Here is a 15,953-nt window from a genome sequence, read left to right as displayed (position 1 = left end):
CAGAGTCATTAAGTTATCAGTAGGGAAGGCAGCCGCTTCTCCCCGGCAGGAAGGATTCTGCTGTCTGCCGCAGCCGGCTTTGTTCACACAAACTGCCAACCCCCCCATACACCCCCCATCCAGCCTCAGACAACGATTGGAGCAGGAACTAAGGAGGATAGGGGATGTGCCGTCCCTGCTCTGGGACAGCACTGATGGCATTCGTAACTCTAGCCTGGAGGTCCCATGTGGAGAACCCAGCTCTGGACCGGGAATGTGGGCAAAGCTATTTCTGCAGCTTGACAGATGGATCCGCCCCAGGGGGAAGGAGAGAGAGGGAGGCAAGCTGGACTTCCCTTGTCACAGCCATTGCTCGCCACATGCGCGGTGCCAGGAACACAAAATCCAGGTGCTTGCTTGCCAAGGTGAAAAGAAGGACCTTAGGCTGTGTGCAGATGGGGCTGACTGGTCCCGGGGGGGGCGGGATGGCTACAGAGGTGCATGACGCAGAGGAGTGGGCCCCAGGGAAGGAAACTGGAGCGGGAAGATGGGGGTTCAGCCCTCTCTGCATGCTTCAGCAGTCTTGGGGCTTAGTCTGATTCCCTGCGACAGCTACTTCCAGAGTGGGATTGCTGACTTGGTAAGAGGGGAGCAGATGGCGCCGGTACTTTATTTTCAGAATGTTATTTTTCTCCTCACCTTCTTCTCTACCCTCCACCATTAGCCCAGACTTCAGAGGAGAAACAGCTAGCTCCCTCCCTTTTGGGGCTGATTGTCTTTCCTGAGCCCCTTTGATGGCAGTTGATGACAGTTGATGGTGACAGAGACTTACCATGGGCAGGATCCCTTTTTAATCTTTCTCTTGCATCTTAGGGCGAGGTAGGTGTGCTGTCACAGTGAGCCCCATTTCAGAGAGGCTCGGCTGTTTGCCCCAGATCAGGTAGTCAGCAGTTTCAGTTGGAGTCTGAACCCAGATGTGGACTGTTTGGATGTCAGTACAGCCCCCTACCCCCAACCCCCAGGACAAAGCTAACGAGGGCCAGAGCTGTTGATCACACTGGAATGGTGGCCAGTGAGTTGCCCTAGGTGGGCTTCTGGGAATCCACTCTTGCCCCGGCTGCTTGCGGCCTGGGTTCGCCCTGGTGGATTTAAAGCTTTCAGTTGGAGTAACTTATTCATTCCCACATCCCCACTCCCAGATTTCCAGAGCAAGATAAGATCCAGAGGGAACAGAGAGAGAGCGAGAGAGCTGAGTTGGTAAACTGCTCATAAGGACCTGAGTCTGATTTATGAAATCCATGTAAAATGCTAGGTGTGGTAGTGTGTGCTTGTAATCCCAGCACTGGGGATACAAAGACAGGTGTTCCTGGGGCTCACTGGCTGTCTAGTCTGCCCTGTAGTGAGCTCCAGGCCATTGAGAACACACACACACACACACACACACACACACACACACACACACACACACACACACACACTACCATGAAGGGTCCTTGAGGAATCTATAGGAAGTATTTCAAGATGGTGGCCATAGAACAAGAAACCCAGTGGGAGGCTCTTTCAATTGCCCAGATGAATTTCCTGTGAAGTTGGCCCCTAGTGTTTGGGTGACAGCTGGAAAGGAAGCAGTATTAAACGCAGGAGGTCAGCGGGTGTCATCTCTAGGCTGTCTAAGGCAGTCAAAGCAGGATTTCTAAAGCGCTCCTTCCTATCAAAACGTTGCACTCTGATGCCATTGCGCTTCCTCCAGAATAAATCACTTGAGTCTGGACTTCCTCTCCCCCCGTGATGATGTCATTTGAAAGACTAAGTGTTAGCAGCTTTGTTCGGAGCTCAGTATCTTCTCCATTAACTCCAGTTCCTCCTACCTCTGCCTTTCAAGCTGCCCTCTCCTGCGGCCTCCCTTCAGCCTGTGACCTGCTCACAGATCCACTCTGATGAATCAGTGCATCCCTCTCCTCAGCCATCCTCCCCTTCTCCCACCAGCTGCCCGGCTCCTCCTACAGGCCTGCTGGGAGGAGGGGTCTATTAGCCTTTGGCTGCTGCCTCATTTCCCGGAGCATGCCAGCCATCCCTCTGCGGCATTGTCTCATCCTCCAGAAGGTCGTGGATTATTTTCTTGCTGTGGTGGCCTGCCGAGGGCCATGTGCAATGGCCGCCACCACCTCAGTCTCCTTCCCTTTGGGCCTGCCTTTGTGCCCCTGCCTCTCGGCCTGAGTCTACTCACCTTTAAGACGGGTGTATTAGCTACTTTTCTGTTGCTGCCGTATAAATACCACGGCCAAGGAAACGGATAGAAGCAAGAGTTTATGACAGTTCCAGAGGGTTAAGAGTCCATCATGTGGGGAACTTGCATAGGACTGAACCAGGCCCTCTGAATGTGGGTGACAGTTGTGTGGCTGGGGCAGTTTGTGGGACCACTGGCAGTGGGTCCAGGATTTGTCCCTAGTGCATGAACTGGCTTTTTGGAGTCCATTCCCTATGGAGGGATATCTTGCTCAGACTCGATACAGGGGGACAGGCTGGTCCTGCCTCAACTTGATATACCAGTCTTTGTTAACTCCCCATGGGAGGCCTTACCCTCTCTGAGGAGTGGATGGGGGGGTTGGGGTAGGGGGAAGGTGGGGGGTGAGCAGGAGGAGAGGAGGGAGGGGGAACTTGGTATGTAGAATAGAAAAAAAAAAACTAAAAAAAAAAAAGAGTCCATCATGGTAGGGAATCATGGTAGCAGGTAGCAGGCATGGCAGTGGGAACAGGTGAGAACTCACATCTTGAACCACAGGCAGGAAGCAGAGAGAGTGAACGTGACATGGCGTGGAGCTTTTAAACCTCAAAGCTCCCCCCCCTCCCCACCCCGACATACTTCATCTATCGAGGTCACACCTCCTCAGCTTCCCAAATAGCATCACCAACTGGGGACCAAAGTGCGCAAATGCTCAAGGCCATGGTGGGGGGCATTTCTCGTTCAAGTCACCGCAGTGGGGATGTGAGTTGCCATGAGCATGTTTACTTGCTGTACTCGGAGTCCCAGCGGATGAGGAGCACTCAGGAACTGATGGCGGGAGCCGTGGCTGGGGGCCTTGACGCTGCCTCTGTCCCGAAACCCTCCTCCTGTGGGGTGTCCTTCTGGCTCTCATGTGAGTCTTTCTTGACAGGTTTCAAAAGGAGTCTTGTGTTTCCCAGGCTCTAGCCTGTGACTGCCTCTGCTGTTCCTCCCCACAGTGTCTCTTGGTGTGTCCCAACACCGTAACTTCCAGTGCCACTGTGTCTATAGCCCAGTCACATCTCTGTCTACGTTCCACAGGCTGAACCCATTTTCTTTCTTAAATTTGGGTTTTCTCCTGTATCCTTCTAACAGCTCATCCAAGCCAGGAGTAGTCTTCATTACTTCCCTTAGCTGGCATCCAAGTACCTGTCACAGTCAGCCCCCATGCTGGCCACTGCAGATGTCGTGTGTGTGTGTGTGTGTGTGTGTGTGTGTGTGTGTGTGTGTGTGTGAATGTACAGGGTCTGTCTCACTGGCTCCCTGTAGGAGTGATGTGGATTAGTCCCAGGAAGGTGAACACCAGGGTCCTGATGATTGGCAGGACCTCCCTGGGGAAGGGCATTAGAACGAAGAGCTAAAGGATGATTAGATGCTCATCAGGCAGACTGGGGGTGGGAGTGGGGGTGGGGGGCATGCTAGGCAGAGGGATGGGCATGCTTGAAGGCTCTGTGGTAAGGAGAAAACTGCCTAGAAAATAAGCAGGAAGGCAAAGGAGGAGGCAGGACCTGGTGCCAGGGGAGGCCAGGCTAGGCAACGCACATCAGAGACAGCCATGTTAGGTGGCACCTTGGTGTGTTCTTACACCCACTTCTACCAGAGTCTGTCTCGAACCCCTCTCCCCATAATTCATTTCCACCTGTAAGGACGTATTTATTTTCCACCCATCACTAACATGGGTTAAGATGGATTAAGATGATTTTCTGGATAAACTCCTCTCCTGGTCTCTCATTGTCAGGATGGAGTCAAACCCAGAGGCCTGTCTTGTTAGCGGCCTCAACCCCCCTCCCCTGCTCTTTGCTGCAACTTCTAGTACCCCTGAGGTGCTGGTGGATGTGCTCTGGAGCCCCAGGAGAAGTCTCGCTCATCCCTTGCTCTTCTGCGCACGTGCGTGCGCATGGTTCTTACTCTGGGAAGCCATCTCCCCCAGCTCAAGCCACCTGCTGCCCCTCTCAGATGCCCTTCTCAGCCACGCCTGCTCACACAGCCAGCCACACCCTGTCTCTCCTTCCTAGGCACACACCTTTGGCTAGACTGAGAATTATTTGGAGAGGGATCTGGCTGCCTTTGTCTTCATCCTTTTTGGTGCCACAGGGATAGCATGTATCAGCATTTCAAAGCTGCATTGTTGGATTGAGGGTCTAGTGATGAAGGAAATACACGGTTCAAATGAGCCATAAAGAGCCGGGCGGTGGTGGCGCACGCCTTTAATCCCAGCACTCAGGAGGCAGAGGCAGGTGGATCTCTGTGAGTTGGAGGCCAGCCTGGGCTACAGAGTGAGTTCCAGGAAAGGCGCAAAGCTACACAGAAAAACCCTGTCTCGAAAATACAAACCACCACCACCAACAAAACAACAACAACAAAATCCAACCAACCAACCAACCAAAGAGCCATAAAGAATGAGGTTCCATCCTGAGGCACTTTATGAAGGAGTCTTGCTTCCAGGACACCTCCCTGAACTCCCTGGATCTGGAACCAATCACATGCCTTAAGGTGGGCTCCACCCCTCCCCCTCCCCCTCCCCTGCCCACTAGGAGGGTAGGTAGATCACATTGGTTAGAGTCAGGCCTACATCTTCTCAAGCTTTAGTGAGTTCCAGGATAATCCGGGTTCCATAGCTTGCTAAACGGATGGCTGGGTGTCCCCCTGATAGCTTGATTCAGTGAGTGGGGCAGCACCTGAGAATTTGCCTCTGTAACAAGTTGCAAGGTGATACCAGCGGTGCTGGTCTGGGAACCACATGTTGAGAATCTATGTTCTAGCAGAAGAATTTGTTCTCCAAAGTATCACTCTCTCCAGTGGTGGTGGTGGTGGGGGAAACAGATGGTCTGCTTGGGTTTAGCTTTGTAGGTTTTAAGAGCCATTAGTATGAGATTAGTGTGGGTAGATACAGGCTTGCCTCAACGCCTGGCTCTTGTCTCTCCCACGAGTGCTTCTATGTCCATTTGTCAGCCACTCGACAAACATGTCTTGGAGAACGTGCATGGCGGCAGATGAGGTGGAGCAGTGGCTATCAGATAAGTCAATAGGGAACCACCCTGGAGGGAAGACTGCAGGTGTAGACAGGATCATAATTCAAGAAGTCCAGGGGAGGAGCAACCGCTTTGAAGGGCAGTAAGTTCCCATCCCTGGGGCCGCTGAGCAGGCTTCTAGAGTATTAGTGGGAATAATATTAGTGGGTGGTTAGTCTAAGTAACTCTTAATAAGAAAAAAAGCAATTGACCCTGCCATCTGTAAATGGCCCACTTGGGATCATGGGTGGATCTGCAGAGGGTCCGGGCTGCCTTGTGCAAATACCGAAAGCAGCTCTACTTTGAATGGTCATGCATTCCTCAACAACAGTGTGTTTGGTGACTAAGTGGATTCATGTCCAATGACCCTGTAATTTGTTGTTTATTGACCTCAGATCATTTAAAAGGTTAAATGGAAAAGCCACAAGCAGGCAGAGTGTACCTCAGGGGCCTCTTTATGTCCTGTTTCCTAAGTCACGTGGATCTGAGATGCAAGGCACCATTTTAGTTTGTTTTACAAGAGAGAGAGAGAGAGAGAGAGAGAGAGAGAGAGAGAGAGAGAGAGAGAGAGAGAGAGAGAGAGAGAGAGAATATGAACTTGCATATATAGTTATTAGGTCATCAAACACTCATCAAGGAAGTCCAACCAATTGCCAGGTTCCACAGTGTGGTACAAGGTTTCAGAGTTTCTCTTTGGGAGTCCAACCCTTAAGATGTGATGAACAAGACTGGTGTGTCTTCTCCATTACCTACCATTTATTGAACATCTATTGTGTTAGACTGGGTGAGATTCTTTACAAATACTATTTATGATATTTCAATTAACCTCCAAAGTAAGTATTATTATCTTCATTTCCAGAGAAAAGGCACAGAGAGATTATATGTCTTGTCCAATTTCACATAGCAAAACTTGCCCATTTGTTTTTTGGAAGTTGACTTAACTATAAAATTGAACCCTGATAAAGATAGCTCAAAAATTATAGCTCTATGAGTCTGAGTTCAGATGCAATATTATCAAGTTGAATCCAGCATTATATCAAATGAATAATACACTCTGACCAAATGGAGCATGTTCTAGGAATGCAAGAATAGTTCGATAATAGGAAATATTAGGAAACCAACCTAATTCACCATATCCACAAACCAAAGAAAAGGCATGTATTAGAGATGCTTAAAGGGCAGTCATCAAAACTCTCCTATAATAAGACTTTAAGACAGGAATATTAGGAACTGCTTAGATTTAATAAAGTTAAAAAGTAGCTATAACGTCATTCAAAACAGTGAAACCCTAGATCCAACTTCATGAAAATAGGAGAGGCCCAATTCTGCCATTTAAAGCTATCATCTTGGCTATTACTCAAAACGAATTTCTCTACTTAGAAGTAGTTCACTTAAATAAGGGAGAGGAGATGTTGCTATCTATTTTTGCTAAGCCCAGGAGAATCTGATAGGAAAAGACAAGCTGTGAGAAGTCCATTTGGCAGTACCTAACAGCTCTTCTCCAAAGAGTGAAGGTTACAGTCACTGAATTTGGACACCTGGAACTGGGATTTGAACCCAGGTCCAATGCTGAAGTCTTGCTCTTCCTCCCTATGAAACATTTATGCTCTCTGTTGCTAGTGATCTGGGAGAAGAGAGAGTCCCTCAGAATCAGCCCATCCCCCAGTGCTCCAGCAGAGTCCTCTCTGGCTTGGCCTGCTGTGAGGAAGAGGAAGATGAGCATTTTAGGGGGAGAGGAGGATGAACATTTTAGGGGGAGAGGAGGATGAGCATTTGGGAGGAAGAGGAGGATGAACATTTGGGAAGGAGAGGAGGATGAGCATCTGAGAGGGAGAGGAGGGTGAGCATTTGGGAGGAAGAGGAGGATGAGCATTTGGGAGGGAGAGGAGGATGAGCATTTGGGAGGAAGAGGAGGGTGAGCATCTGTGAAGGAGAGGAGGATGAACTTTTGAGGGGGAGAGGAGGATGAGCATTTGGGGGGGTCACAGTTTCACTGTGAAGCCTCTGAAGCCTCTGTTCTTGGCAACCCCATCCCTCAAGCCTGAGGTCTGGGCTGAGGGTGGGGAGGCATGGCTGGTGGTCTGGCCTGAGGTCACTTTTGCTCTCTAAATCCTGAGCATCCAGTGTACCGAGTCACCCCCTCTATTCTTGCCTCCAAGATGCCACATTAGTGTTACTAGTTGCCTTTTGTCTCATTTGAAGCAAGTCTGGGGTGCCAGAGGCTAATTGGAGCATTGAGGTCACAAGCTACTGCAGCCACCAGGACGCCTCAGTCTCATTGTGTCTGTGGTGAGAGTAGAGCACATTCTCCCCGCATAAATCATAGGGTGATACACGGAAAACTTGCCATGTTGTACAGAATGAACCGCAGGGTAGCAGATGGGGCACTGCAGAGGAATCCAGGAGACCTGGGTTCTGGTGGCTCTTCACTGATGCGTTCCATGTTCGTCACAATGCTGCCGGGCCTCATTTACCTCATTGGTGACATAAGATGTCGGACTGGATAGGCTTCTTGTGTTATCTGAATGCAAAGTTATGATGGTCATCCATGTGCTCAGTACCAATTGAAGTGCCTTGTTAAGGCTGGGAGTATGGCTCAGTGACGGAGCACTTGCCCAGCATACCCAGCGCCGTAACGAACAGTCAAACAGTGCTTGCCTAAGTACCCTGTGCTGTGTATGGTTAGTGAGGTAATACTGCTATCATTCCCATTTTGTCTCTAAAGCAACGGAGGCGCAGGGTAGTTCACTGACTTGCCCAGGGTCTCGCAGGCAGGATGGCAGAGCTCATACAACCCTTAATCTCTGTGCTCTTATACCTCTTTTGTATACATGAGCTGTGTGGTTACAGTGGTGTGGGTCTGAGGGTGGGGAGGTACTTTTAAGGGGAAGCCTGGCTCTGGTGTGGCTAGCTGGGGACTGTTGCCCTGAGGTGTAAGAGCGACCACACAAGTTGCCGACGTTGCCCATCATTTCTTCTCTTTTTCCTCTCCAGTCTGTGGCAAACGCTACAAGAATCGGCCGGGACTCAGCTACCACTATGCCCACACTCATCTGGCCAGCGAGGAGGGGGATGAAGCCCAAGACCAGGACGCCCGGTCCCCACCCAACCACAGGAATGAGAACCACAGACGTGAGTCCCTGCTTGTAAGGTCGGGGAGCGAGGGCTGGGGCAGGGAGTGTGAGGAACGATCTTTTTCTTTCCACTCTGGTATCTTCTGGCAGTAACAACTGATGGGGTTTGGTGTTCTGCAGTAAGTTGAGCCCTAAGCCCAGCCAACCACCACACCTATGGCCGAGCTGAGCACCCAGCTAAGAATAAGCAGGTCAGAGAAGAGAGAGAGATGGCTCAGTGGTTAAGAGCACTGACTGATGTTCCAGAAGTCCTGGGTTCAGTTCCCAGGCTGTCTGGTATCCAATCATGCCAGGATAAAAAAATTAAAAAAAAAAGAAGAATAAAAGAATAAGAATAAGCAGGTCAGAATGCATGTGATCAGCCTTGTCTCCAGACAGAGGCAGGGTGTAAGTGTCCAGCAGAAGGAGAGTGTCCTCACCTGGCCACCATCACAGGCCAGACCTGTCCATCTTTTCTCTTGGCGTCAGAAGGGCCGCTCACAGCTGTGGGGAGTGACTGATGTTTGCTGGTTGACTGCTGTGGTTTCCCTGGATGGGTCACTACTTAGGGTATCCATCCTGCCATCTGGATGGATACATCACTTGGGATGGCAGTTGGCTCCGAAGACTGGAAGTGATTCTGCAGATTTGTGTGTCTGGTCTTTCTCTCCTTCAACTTGCAGCTATGAATTAGGAATCAAAAGGGGGCGAGGCATTCACCACTCGACTGGCTCTCTCCCATCATCCCTTATGGTTTCTGGGATGACAAAAACCCCCAAACAGGATGTGGACATGGAATCTGTTGAGCTTGCTTCAAGGTCTGGGTCATACTGAGATCACTAGAGGGAGGGGTGCTTGTGGACATATGATGTGGGTTTTTGCTTTGTTTATACAATTTGTTGGTATATATTTTTAAAAACCTTTTTCATCTGGATTCAGTTTATTATTTCATGTGTGTGAACATTTTGTCTGCATGTATGTATGTTCACCACATGCATGTGCAGTGCCTGCTGAGGTCAGAAAACTGCGTCGGATCCCTGGGCCTGAAGCGACAGGTGGTTGTAAGCTGCCATATGAGCGCTGGGAACTGAACCTGGGTCCTGTGGAAGGGCAGCAAGTGCTCTCAACCACTGAGCTAACTCCCCAGCCCTGGTATATATTCTTAAAGCAAACAAAGAATCCGACTTTTTAAAAGTCCCTGGATTCTAAATTTAAAGGTGACTGACTGCTGTATGGCTGAGCATCTCAGCTTATCTGACCGATGCCAGCTGGGCACTTCCACCAAATATCTGAAATCATGAACACACCCCCAGCCAACACCTGTGTTTAGATTTGTGTGTGGTTCTTCCTGGCCTGAACCCCAGGTTCACCGGTCATGCTGCCTTCTCTATTAGTGTGCTGTGGCTGACACAACAAAATACCTCGGGCCAGGAGTCTTAAACTACAGCAATTAGTTTCTCATGGCTCTGGGGGCCTGGGAAGGCTTCCGGATACCCCTCACTTTGGCTTGCAGATGGCTGTCCTCTGTCAGCTCTGTCCTTTTCTCTCTGGGCACACAGTCTAGGGTCTCGTTTTGTGTCCACATGACCTCTTCTTATGAGGTCACCAGGCAGACTGGATCAGGACCCACCCTAATAGCTGCATTTTGTGTGTGTGTGTGTGTGTGTGTGTGTGTGTGTCTGTCTGTCTGTCACACTTGCATGTACTCTCAGTTGGTTTTCACCTTACATTTGAGAGCCAGTCTCTCACTGAACATGAAATTCACTGATTTGGCAAGACTGGCTGGGGAGACCTCCAGAGGTCACCTGTCTCTGCCTCCTCAGCTCTGGGATTGTAGACGTGTGTAGTTATTTCCATCTTTTTGCATGAGTTCTGGGGGCAGGGGTCTAAATGCAGGTCCTCATGTCTTCATGACAACCACTTTACCAGTTGAGCTGTGTCCCCAGCTCCAATGGCTTCCTTTAACAAACTTTGCCCTTTTCTTCTTCTTCTTCTTCTTCTTCTTCTTCTTCTTCTTCTTCTTCTTCTTCTTCTTCTTCTTCTTCTTCTTCTCTTTTCTCCTCCTCCTCCTCCTCCTCCTCCTTTGTCTCCTCCTCCTCCTCCTTTTCTCCTCCTCCTTCTTTTCTCCTTCTCTGGATTTATTTTCACTTTAAATCAAGTATATAGGTGTGTCTGTGTATGTGCACATTGAGTGCAGTGCCTGTAGAGGCCAGAAGAGGGCACCAGATCCCTGAAGCTGGAGTTACAGGTGGTTGTGAGCCACCCCATGTAAGGTCTGGAAACTGAGCAAGAACAACGAGCCATCTCTTCAGCACTTTGATTACTTCTTTATCTCTATCTTCAATAGAGCCAAACGCCAAAGCACTAGAGGTTAACTTTCAATATAGGAATCTGGAGTTGGGGGAATGCATCCTGTGACATTAATTTGTTTCCAACTTTGAGGGTTCAAGCTTTTAATGTGACAGACCCTTGTTTTCTCACCTCCTATTGCCATCTGGGCAGAATCTGGGAAGCAGGGCTAGAGGAGGAGGGTGGCTTCTCTCTTTCTGCACCAGATCCTGAGTATCTATGACACCCGGCCCTCTGTCTGCCCTTTGGGAGAGCTCTCCTTTTTTGTCAGGGAGGAAGATCTGTCTGTACTGAGGAGCCGACAATGCCATGCCCCTCCCTCTTCTCTTTCCCTTCTCTGGTCCGAGTGTCTGGGAAGTCACAAGGAGCTGTTGCTACTGACCAGGAAGAGGCTGGAGATGACCTTTGGTTTTAGATGTTGTCTGGGAAGCACAGATTAGTGATTCCTTCTCTCTCCTAAGTGTCTGTTAGCGTTCTTTCTCACTCCTCCGGTGCTAGCCTACCTCTTGTGTTTCCTCAATGCTTGGCCATTTGTTCCTGTGTACAGGCATCCTATTTTACAGTGTTCTGGTGGCTTTTCCTTTGTGTTGTGTTTTCCTTACCTCTCCTATAGTGTCCATAGTGAGTGGTGGTTTTGCACACATGTGTGTACATGTGCAAAGTCTTGGCAACCACGGTGGAAGGAGACAGTCTCTTCCCCAGCCATTCCTGAAGTCCCCTCCAAGTAGACTTCTGTGACCAGCACTGGCGGCATTCTTTGCTTTAGCTACGAGGACCTCAAATGTGAAATTATCAGCAGGCATGTGTCCTCCTTAGGTGTTGTCCCTGAGAGATCACATGGGCTTGCTGAGTAAAGAAGCTGTGCCTTTCCTTTTTCTACACAGAGGCATGTCCCATGCTTGTCCCCATCATCTGTGGGTTTGTGAGTGAGCAACATGCTCCAGTGCCTCCCCTTCATCTGTCCTTCCTTTCTTACTCTCCTGATGGGACACTGACTTCTTCACAAAGCACCATTTGACTGACCAGAAAGGAATAGCCACTTGTGGGCCAATCTAGGTCCTCCTCATACAAAGACAGTTCCAGAAACACCCCTATTTTTTTTTTCTTTTTTCTTTTGGTTTTTCGAGACAGGGTTTCTCTGTGTAGCTTTGCGCCTTTTCCTGGGACTCACTTGGTAGTCCAGGACTCACAGAGATCCGCCTGCCTCTGCCTCCCGAGTGCTGGGATTAAAGGTGTGCGCCACCACTGCCCGGCAACACCCCTATTTTTAATTGATTCTCTTTTTGTGGTGTCCTCTCACAACTCCGTCTCTGCAAACTCCATGGGCCCAGCCCGAATTTCACCCACAGGGAAGTGGGTACAGCAGACAAGCTCTTGGCGTCTGGAGAAGCCGTTTTCCCCTAGCCCCCGTTTCTCCAGACAAACCCAGTGGCAGCTGCTCGCCCTGGCTCCTGTGGGCCACACACACTACCGATTTGCTTGCTGCTCCGAAATGTGCGCTCTACTTCCTCCCACATGCCCCTGGTGAGCAGGCCCCCACCATTTTCCTGTGAGCACTAATTGCTGGCATCATTAATACCCAGTCATTAGCTGCTCTCACTGTTTGGGGCTTGGAGTGGGCTCCCATCCACACTGCCCCTAAATGCCACCGGGGCTGCGTGGTGAACTGAAAGCGACAGCTCAGCAGCATCCTGAGGGCTCAGTTCCGTGGTCCTCCCCCAGCCAGGCTTCCAGATCCAGGGAGGGAGGGAGGCAGGCGGGAGAGCTTAATCCGGGAGGCTAATCTGTGGCTCCCCCAGGAGAAAGTCTGGATGCGGGCGAGTGGAAATGCTGACATTCCCTTTAGTAGAGCTGCGGGGTGACCCAGGCTACTGTCATAGAAAAAGAGCCCCACATCTACAAGAGTTGGCAGGGCCCAGGCAGCTGGCTCACACCACCCGCAGCCACTGAGACCTTTTGAGTCTGGTGCCCCTGCTGTCCCTTGCTCCATCCATCGCCTTCAACTGGCGTCCTTAGCAGAGCCCATGGCTCAGCCCCATACCTGCCACTTTTTAACCGACAGGGTGGAGTGGCCAGCTGGAGTCAGCACTGACCTTCCCGTCCCCCGTCCCTCGCTGCCCTGAGTGGCCAGCTCAGCACTCGACTACCACCCTGCTGTCCTCCCGTCCCTCCCAGGGGATGCATTCCTGCCTTTGTTCCTCTCCCACTCTCTCATTTTCTCCCGAGTGTTCATTTCTGTGTTTCTTCCCTATAGGTTTGCCTCCCTTGCTCTGTGTTTGAGGCTCTCTACCTCAACGACAGATGAGTGGCTAGAATGCTTGGCGCTTAGACCTCCCTTCTGGGGAGAGATGACCTTACTGAGGGGGTCTTTCTCCGCTGGGCTGCTGTCCTTCTCCCCAGATGAGACTGGGTCTTCTTTTTCCCTCAGATTCTCTGACCGCCTTCATCTCTGTATAGTTATGCCTGCATATAGCTGTGGGTATACATGAATACAAGGAGGGGTGGTTTGATCAGGACTCTGAGTGCAAGTGGCATTCAGTTGCTCTCTATTGTGACTCTTTTAGATTGGTTAGCAAGATTGACATTCAGAATCTCAACGACCCAGACCCACAATTTCAAAAATCTTTTTAAGTTCCTTTTGCTCTCTCTGCACAACTGGAATCTATTAAAGATGTTGTTTTCAGGATATTTTTTTGGGGTAGGGATGAGATCAAAGTCTTGGATTTAAGTAGAAAAATGATGTAAATAAAATTGTGCTGTCCATTCATTTATTTATTGAATCCACCCATCAGTGCAACTAGCCATCCAACCAACCGTCCATCCATGTATCTATTCACCTACCCACCTATCCACCCATCCATCCATCATCCATCTACCCACTCACCCACACTTCCATCCATCCATCCATCCATCCATCCATCCATCCATCCATCCATCCATCCATCCATGTATCTGTTCAGTCTTCCACTCACCCACACATCCATTGACCTATGCATCTGTCCAGTCTTCCACCCACCCACACATCTATACATTCATCCATCCATGCATCTGTCTAGTCCACCCACCCACACATTCATGCACCCATCCATCCATGCATCTGTCCAGTCATCTGCTCACCCACCTACCCACCCATCCATCTACCCACTCACCCACCCACCCATACATCCATGCATCCATCCATGCATCTATCCATTCATCCACCCATCATCCATCCACCCACCCATGCATCCATGCATGCATCCATACATGCATCTACCCACAATCCATGTATCCATGTATCCATGCATCCATCTATCCATCCATCCATCCATCCATCCATCCATCCATCCATCCATCCATTATCCATCTACCCACCCATGCATCCATCCATGCATTCTCCCATCCATTCACACATCTCTCTATCCCCAAGTTTGGTGCCTATGCACTGAATGCTAAGTACTGAGGCTGAGAAGCAGGAGTGTGACTAAGATTTGGCCTCATCTTTGAGGAACTCAATCTTGGGTGGGAGTGCATAATGGATCATGTACAAAGGATGAATTTGCCTAAGGCTCAGAGTCACTGTATGTGTTCCATGTCATGAGGCAGGGGTGCTCTTGGTGGGGCACTAGCCTTACTTGTGACTCACTGGGCGTGGAGATTCTCAGACTCCACCAGCAGAGAGTCCCGGGGTAGGAACCAGCACAAAGGGTGTTCTGGTGTATGCTGAGGCTTAAGGACCACTGCATTGTAAGGTTTTGAAAGAGTTCACTAAGGAGGGGATGTTCAGGTGGGCCCTTGAAAAGCAAGAAAGAATATTCAGGAGGGAGAAGACACCAGGTGTCAGAATGGATGTAGGCAAGGAGGTCTGTCTGAGAGAGAATGGCCACGTTCATATAGTTGATTGCAGCCGGATCTCATAGTAGCGTTGAAGTCAGGGCTGAATGAGACAAGAGTCCACAGGCATCTTCCATGTCAGGCTGCAGAGTCTTTATTCTGTGGGAATCATCAGAACCGTTCCTAGAAGGAAAGAGAGGATTTAAAAAGAAGCCCATTTTTATTTAATAACTCTTTTATTTAAAAGCATAAATATATGCTTTCACACCAAACTTGGAGTTCTTAAGAGGGAAATGTTTTAAAAAACTGCTCTATAAAATTGATCTCAAGTTTGCTTTTCAGGCCCATGTAATTGAAGTTGGGATGTCCTAGGTCCCTGGAGGTCAGACTCCTGTGCAGTGGTCACATGCTGGTTCAGAATTAAGCTTCCCCTTCTGTCACTCTTGAGAGGAAAATGCCCAGAGCTTGTCTGCTGTGGAGGGCAGGGTGTACTTTGTGGAACTGTAAAGGAAGAGCCAAATTGATTAAGGGTAACGTCTGCTGATTAGATAATCTGGAAATTAGTCTGATAATGTGCAAATTATCTAAGAGCAGTACATGATGTCATTGCCACACTGCTAGGAAAAGTCTAGCAGATGTTTGTCTTCTGACATGCTTGTCTTCTGTCCTAGGCCCTGGAGCAGCTAGCACAGGTTTCAGGAGATGGAGAACATCTTGGAAATGTGCTTGGAAATCTTGGGTATCTCTGAAGGGTATCTGAAAAGCTAAAATAACCCATTTAGCCTACTGCTTAGTGAGCTTGGTACTGGCGTGTCAGCTCTGGTTATAGAGGAGGTGAGGCAAAGCCAGATGTGCAGTTCTTTTTGAGGGAGTCATCCTCTTCTCCCCTCCTACTTTCCCAAAGAGCAAATCTGAAAACGAGCAACAGATGGTCTTCTGCTGAGTTATGATTTACAGGGTTTGCAGGCTACAAAGCAGGAAGCCTGATGGGTTGCTTGGAGGTGTAAGTATCTGGAGATAATTTCTCAGCCCTGTGGCTGAGAGGGTGGTGATAGTGTTGGAATTGATGGGTCCAGGGTGTGATCCATGACCTTGTCAACCTGCTACCCACTGCTCTGGGAATATGGGCCAGCTACTGACACCTCCCTCCCCTTAGTTGCCTCATCTGTAACATAGAGATAACCACCCTGGTCTCATGGGCTTGCTGTGCATCTTCAATGAGATGAAGGAGTAGTGGGATCGGTACTAAACCTGTTCATTGTGAGTAGCCATATCCTTTCCCTGCCCTATTTGGTCCAGCAGAGCATGTTTGTGACTACAGATGGTTAATCTGAGTCAGAGGCTCTATCTGGGGCAACATGAGGGACTTTTCTGACATTTCGACGCTAACTTGGCATCCATGGAAATTATCAGAGGCTGACCTGA

General features: G+C 49.6%; 1 protein-coding gene across 5 annotated transcripts in view; it reads left to right on the top strand.

Annotated features, from left to right (window-relative positions):
* Nucleotides 1-15,953, top strand: part of Dpf3 (double PHD fingers 3) — a 292,453-nt gene that overhangs the window by 202,786 nt on the left and 73,714 nt on the right. For all 5 annotated transcript variants that reach the window (XM_015991899.3, XM_042260868.2, XM_076551003.1 and 2 more), the window contains exon 7: nucleotides 8,248-8,385. In XM_015991899.3, coding sequence (XP_015847385.1) covers nucleotides 8,248-8,385 — 138 coding nt within the window. The remainder of the gene's footprint in view (nucleotides 1-8,247; nucleotides 8,386-15,953) is intronic.

Source organism: Peromyscus maniculatus, chromosome 14 (assembly GCF_049852395.1).
Source record: "Peromyscus maniculatus bairdii isolate BWxNUB_F1_BW_parent chromosome 14, HU_Pman_BW_mat_3.1, whole genome shotgun sequence".
Lineage (NCBI taxonomy): Eukaryota > Metazoa > Chordata > Mammalia > Rodentia > Cricetidae > Peromyscus > Peromyscus maniculatus.
Note: the sequence above shows the minus strand (reverse complement) of the source record. Positions and strands in the feature narration are given on the sequence as shown.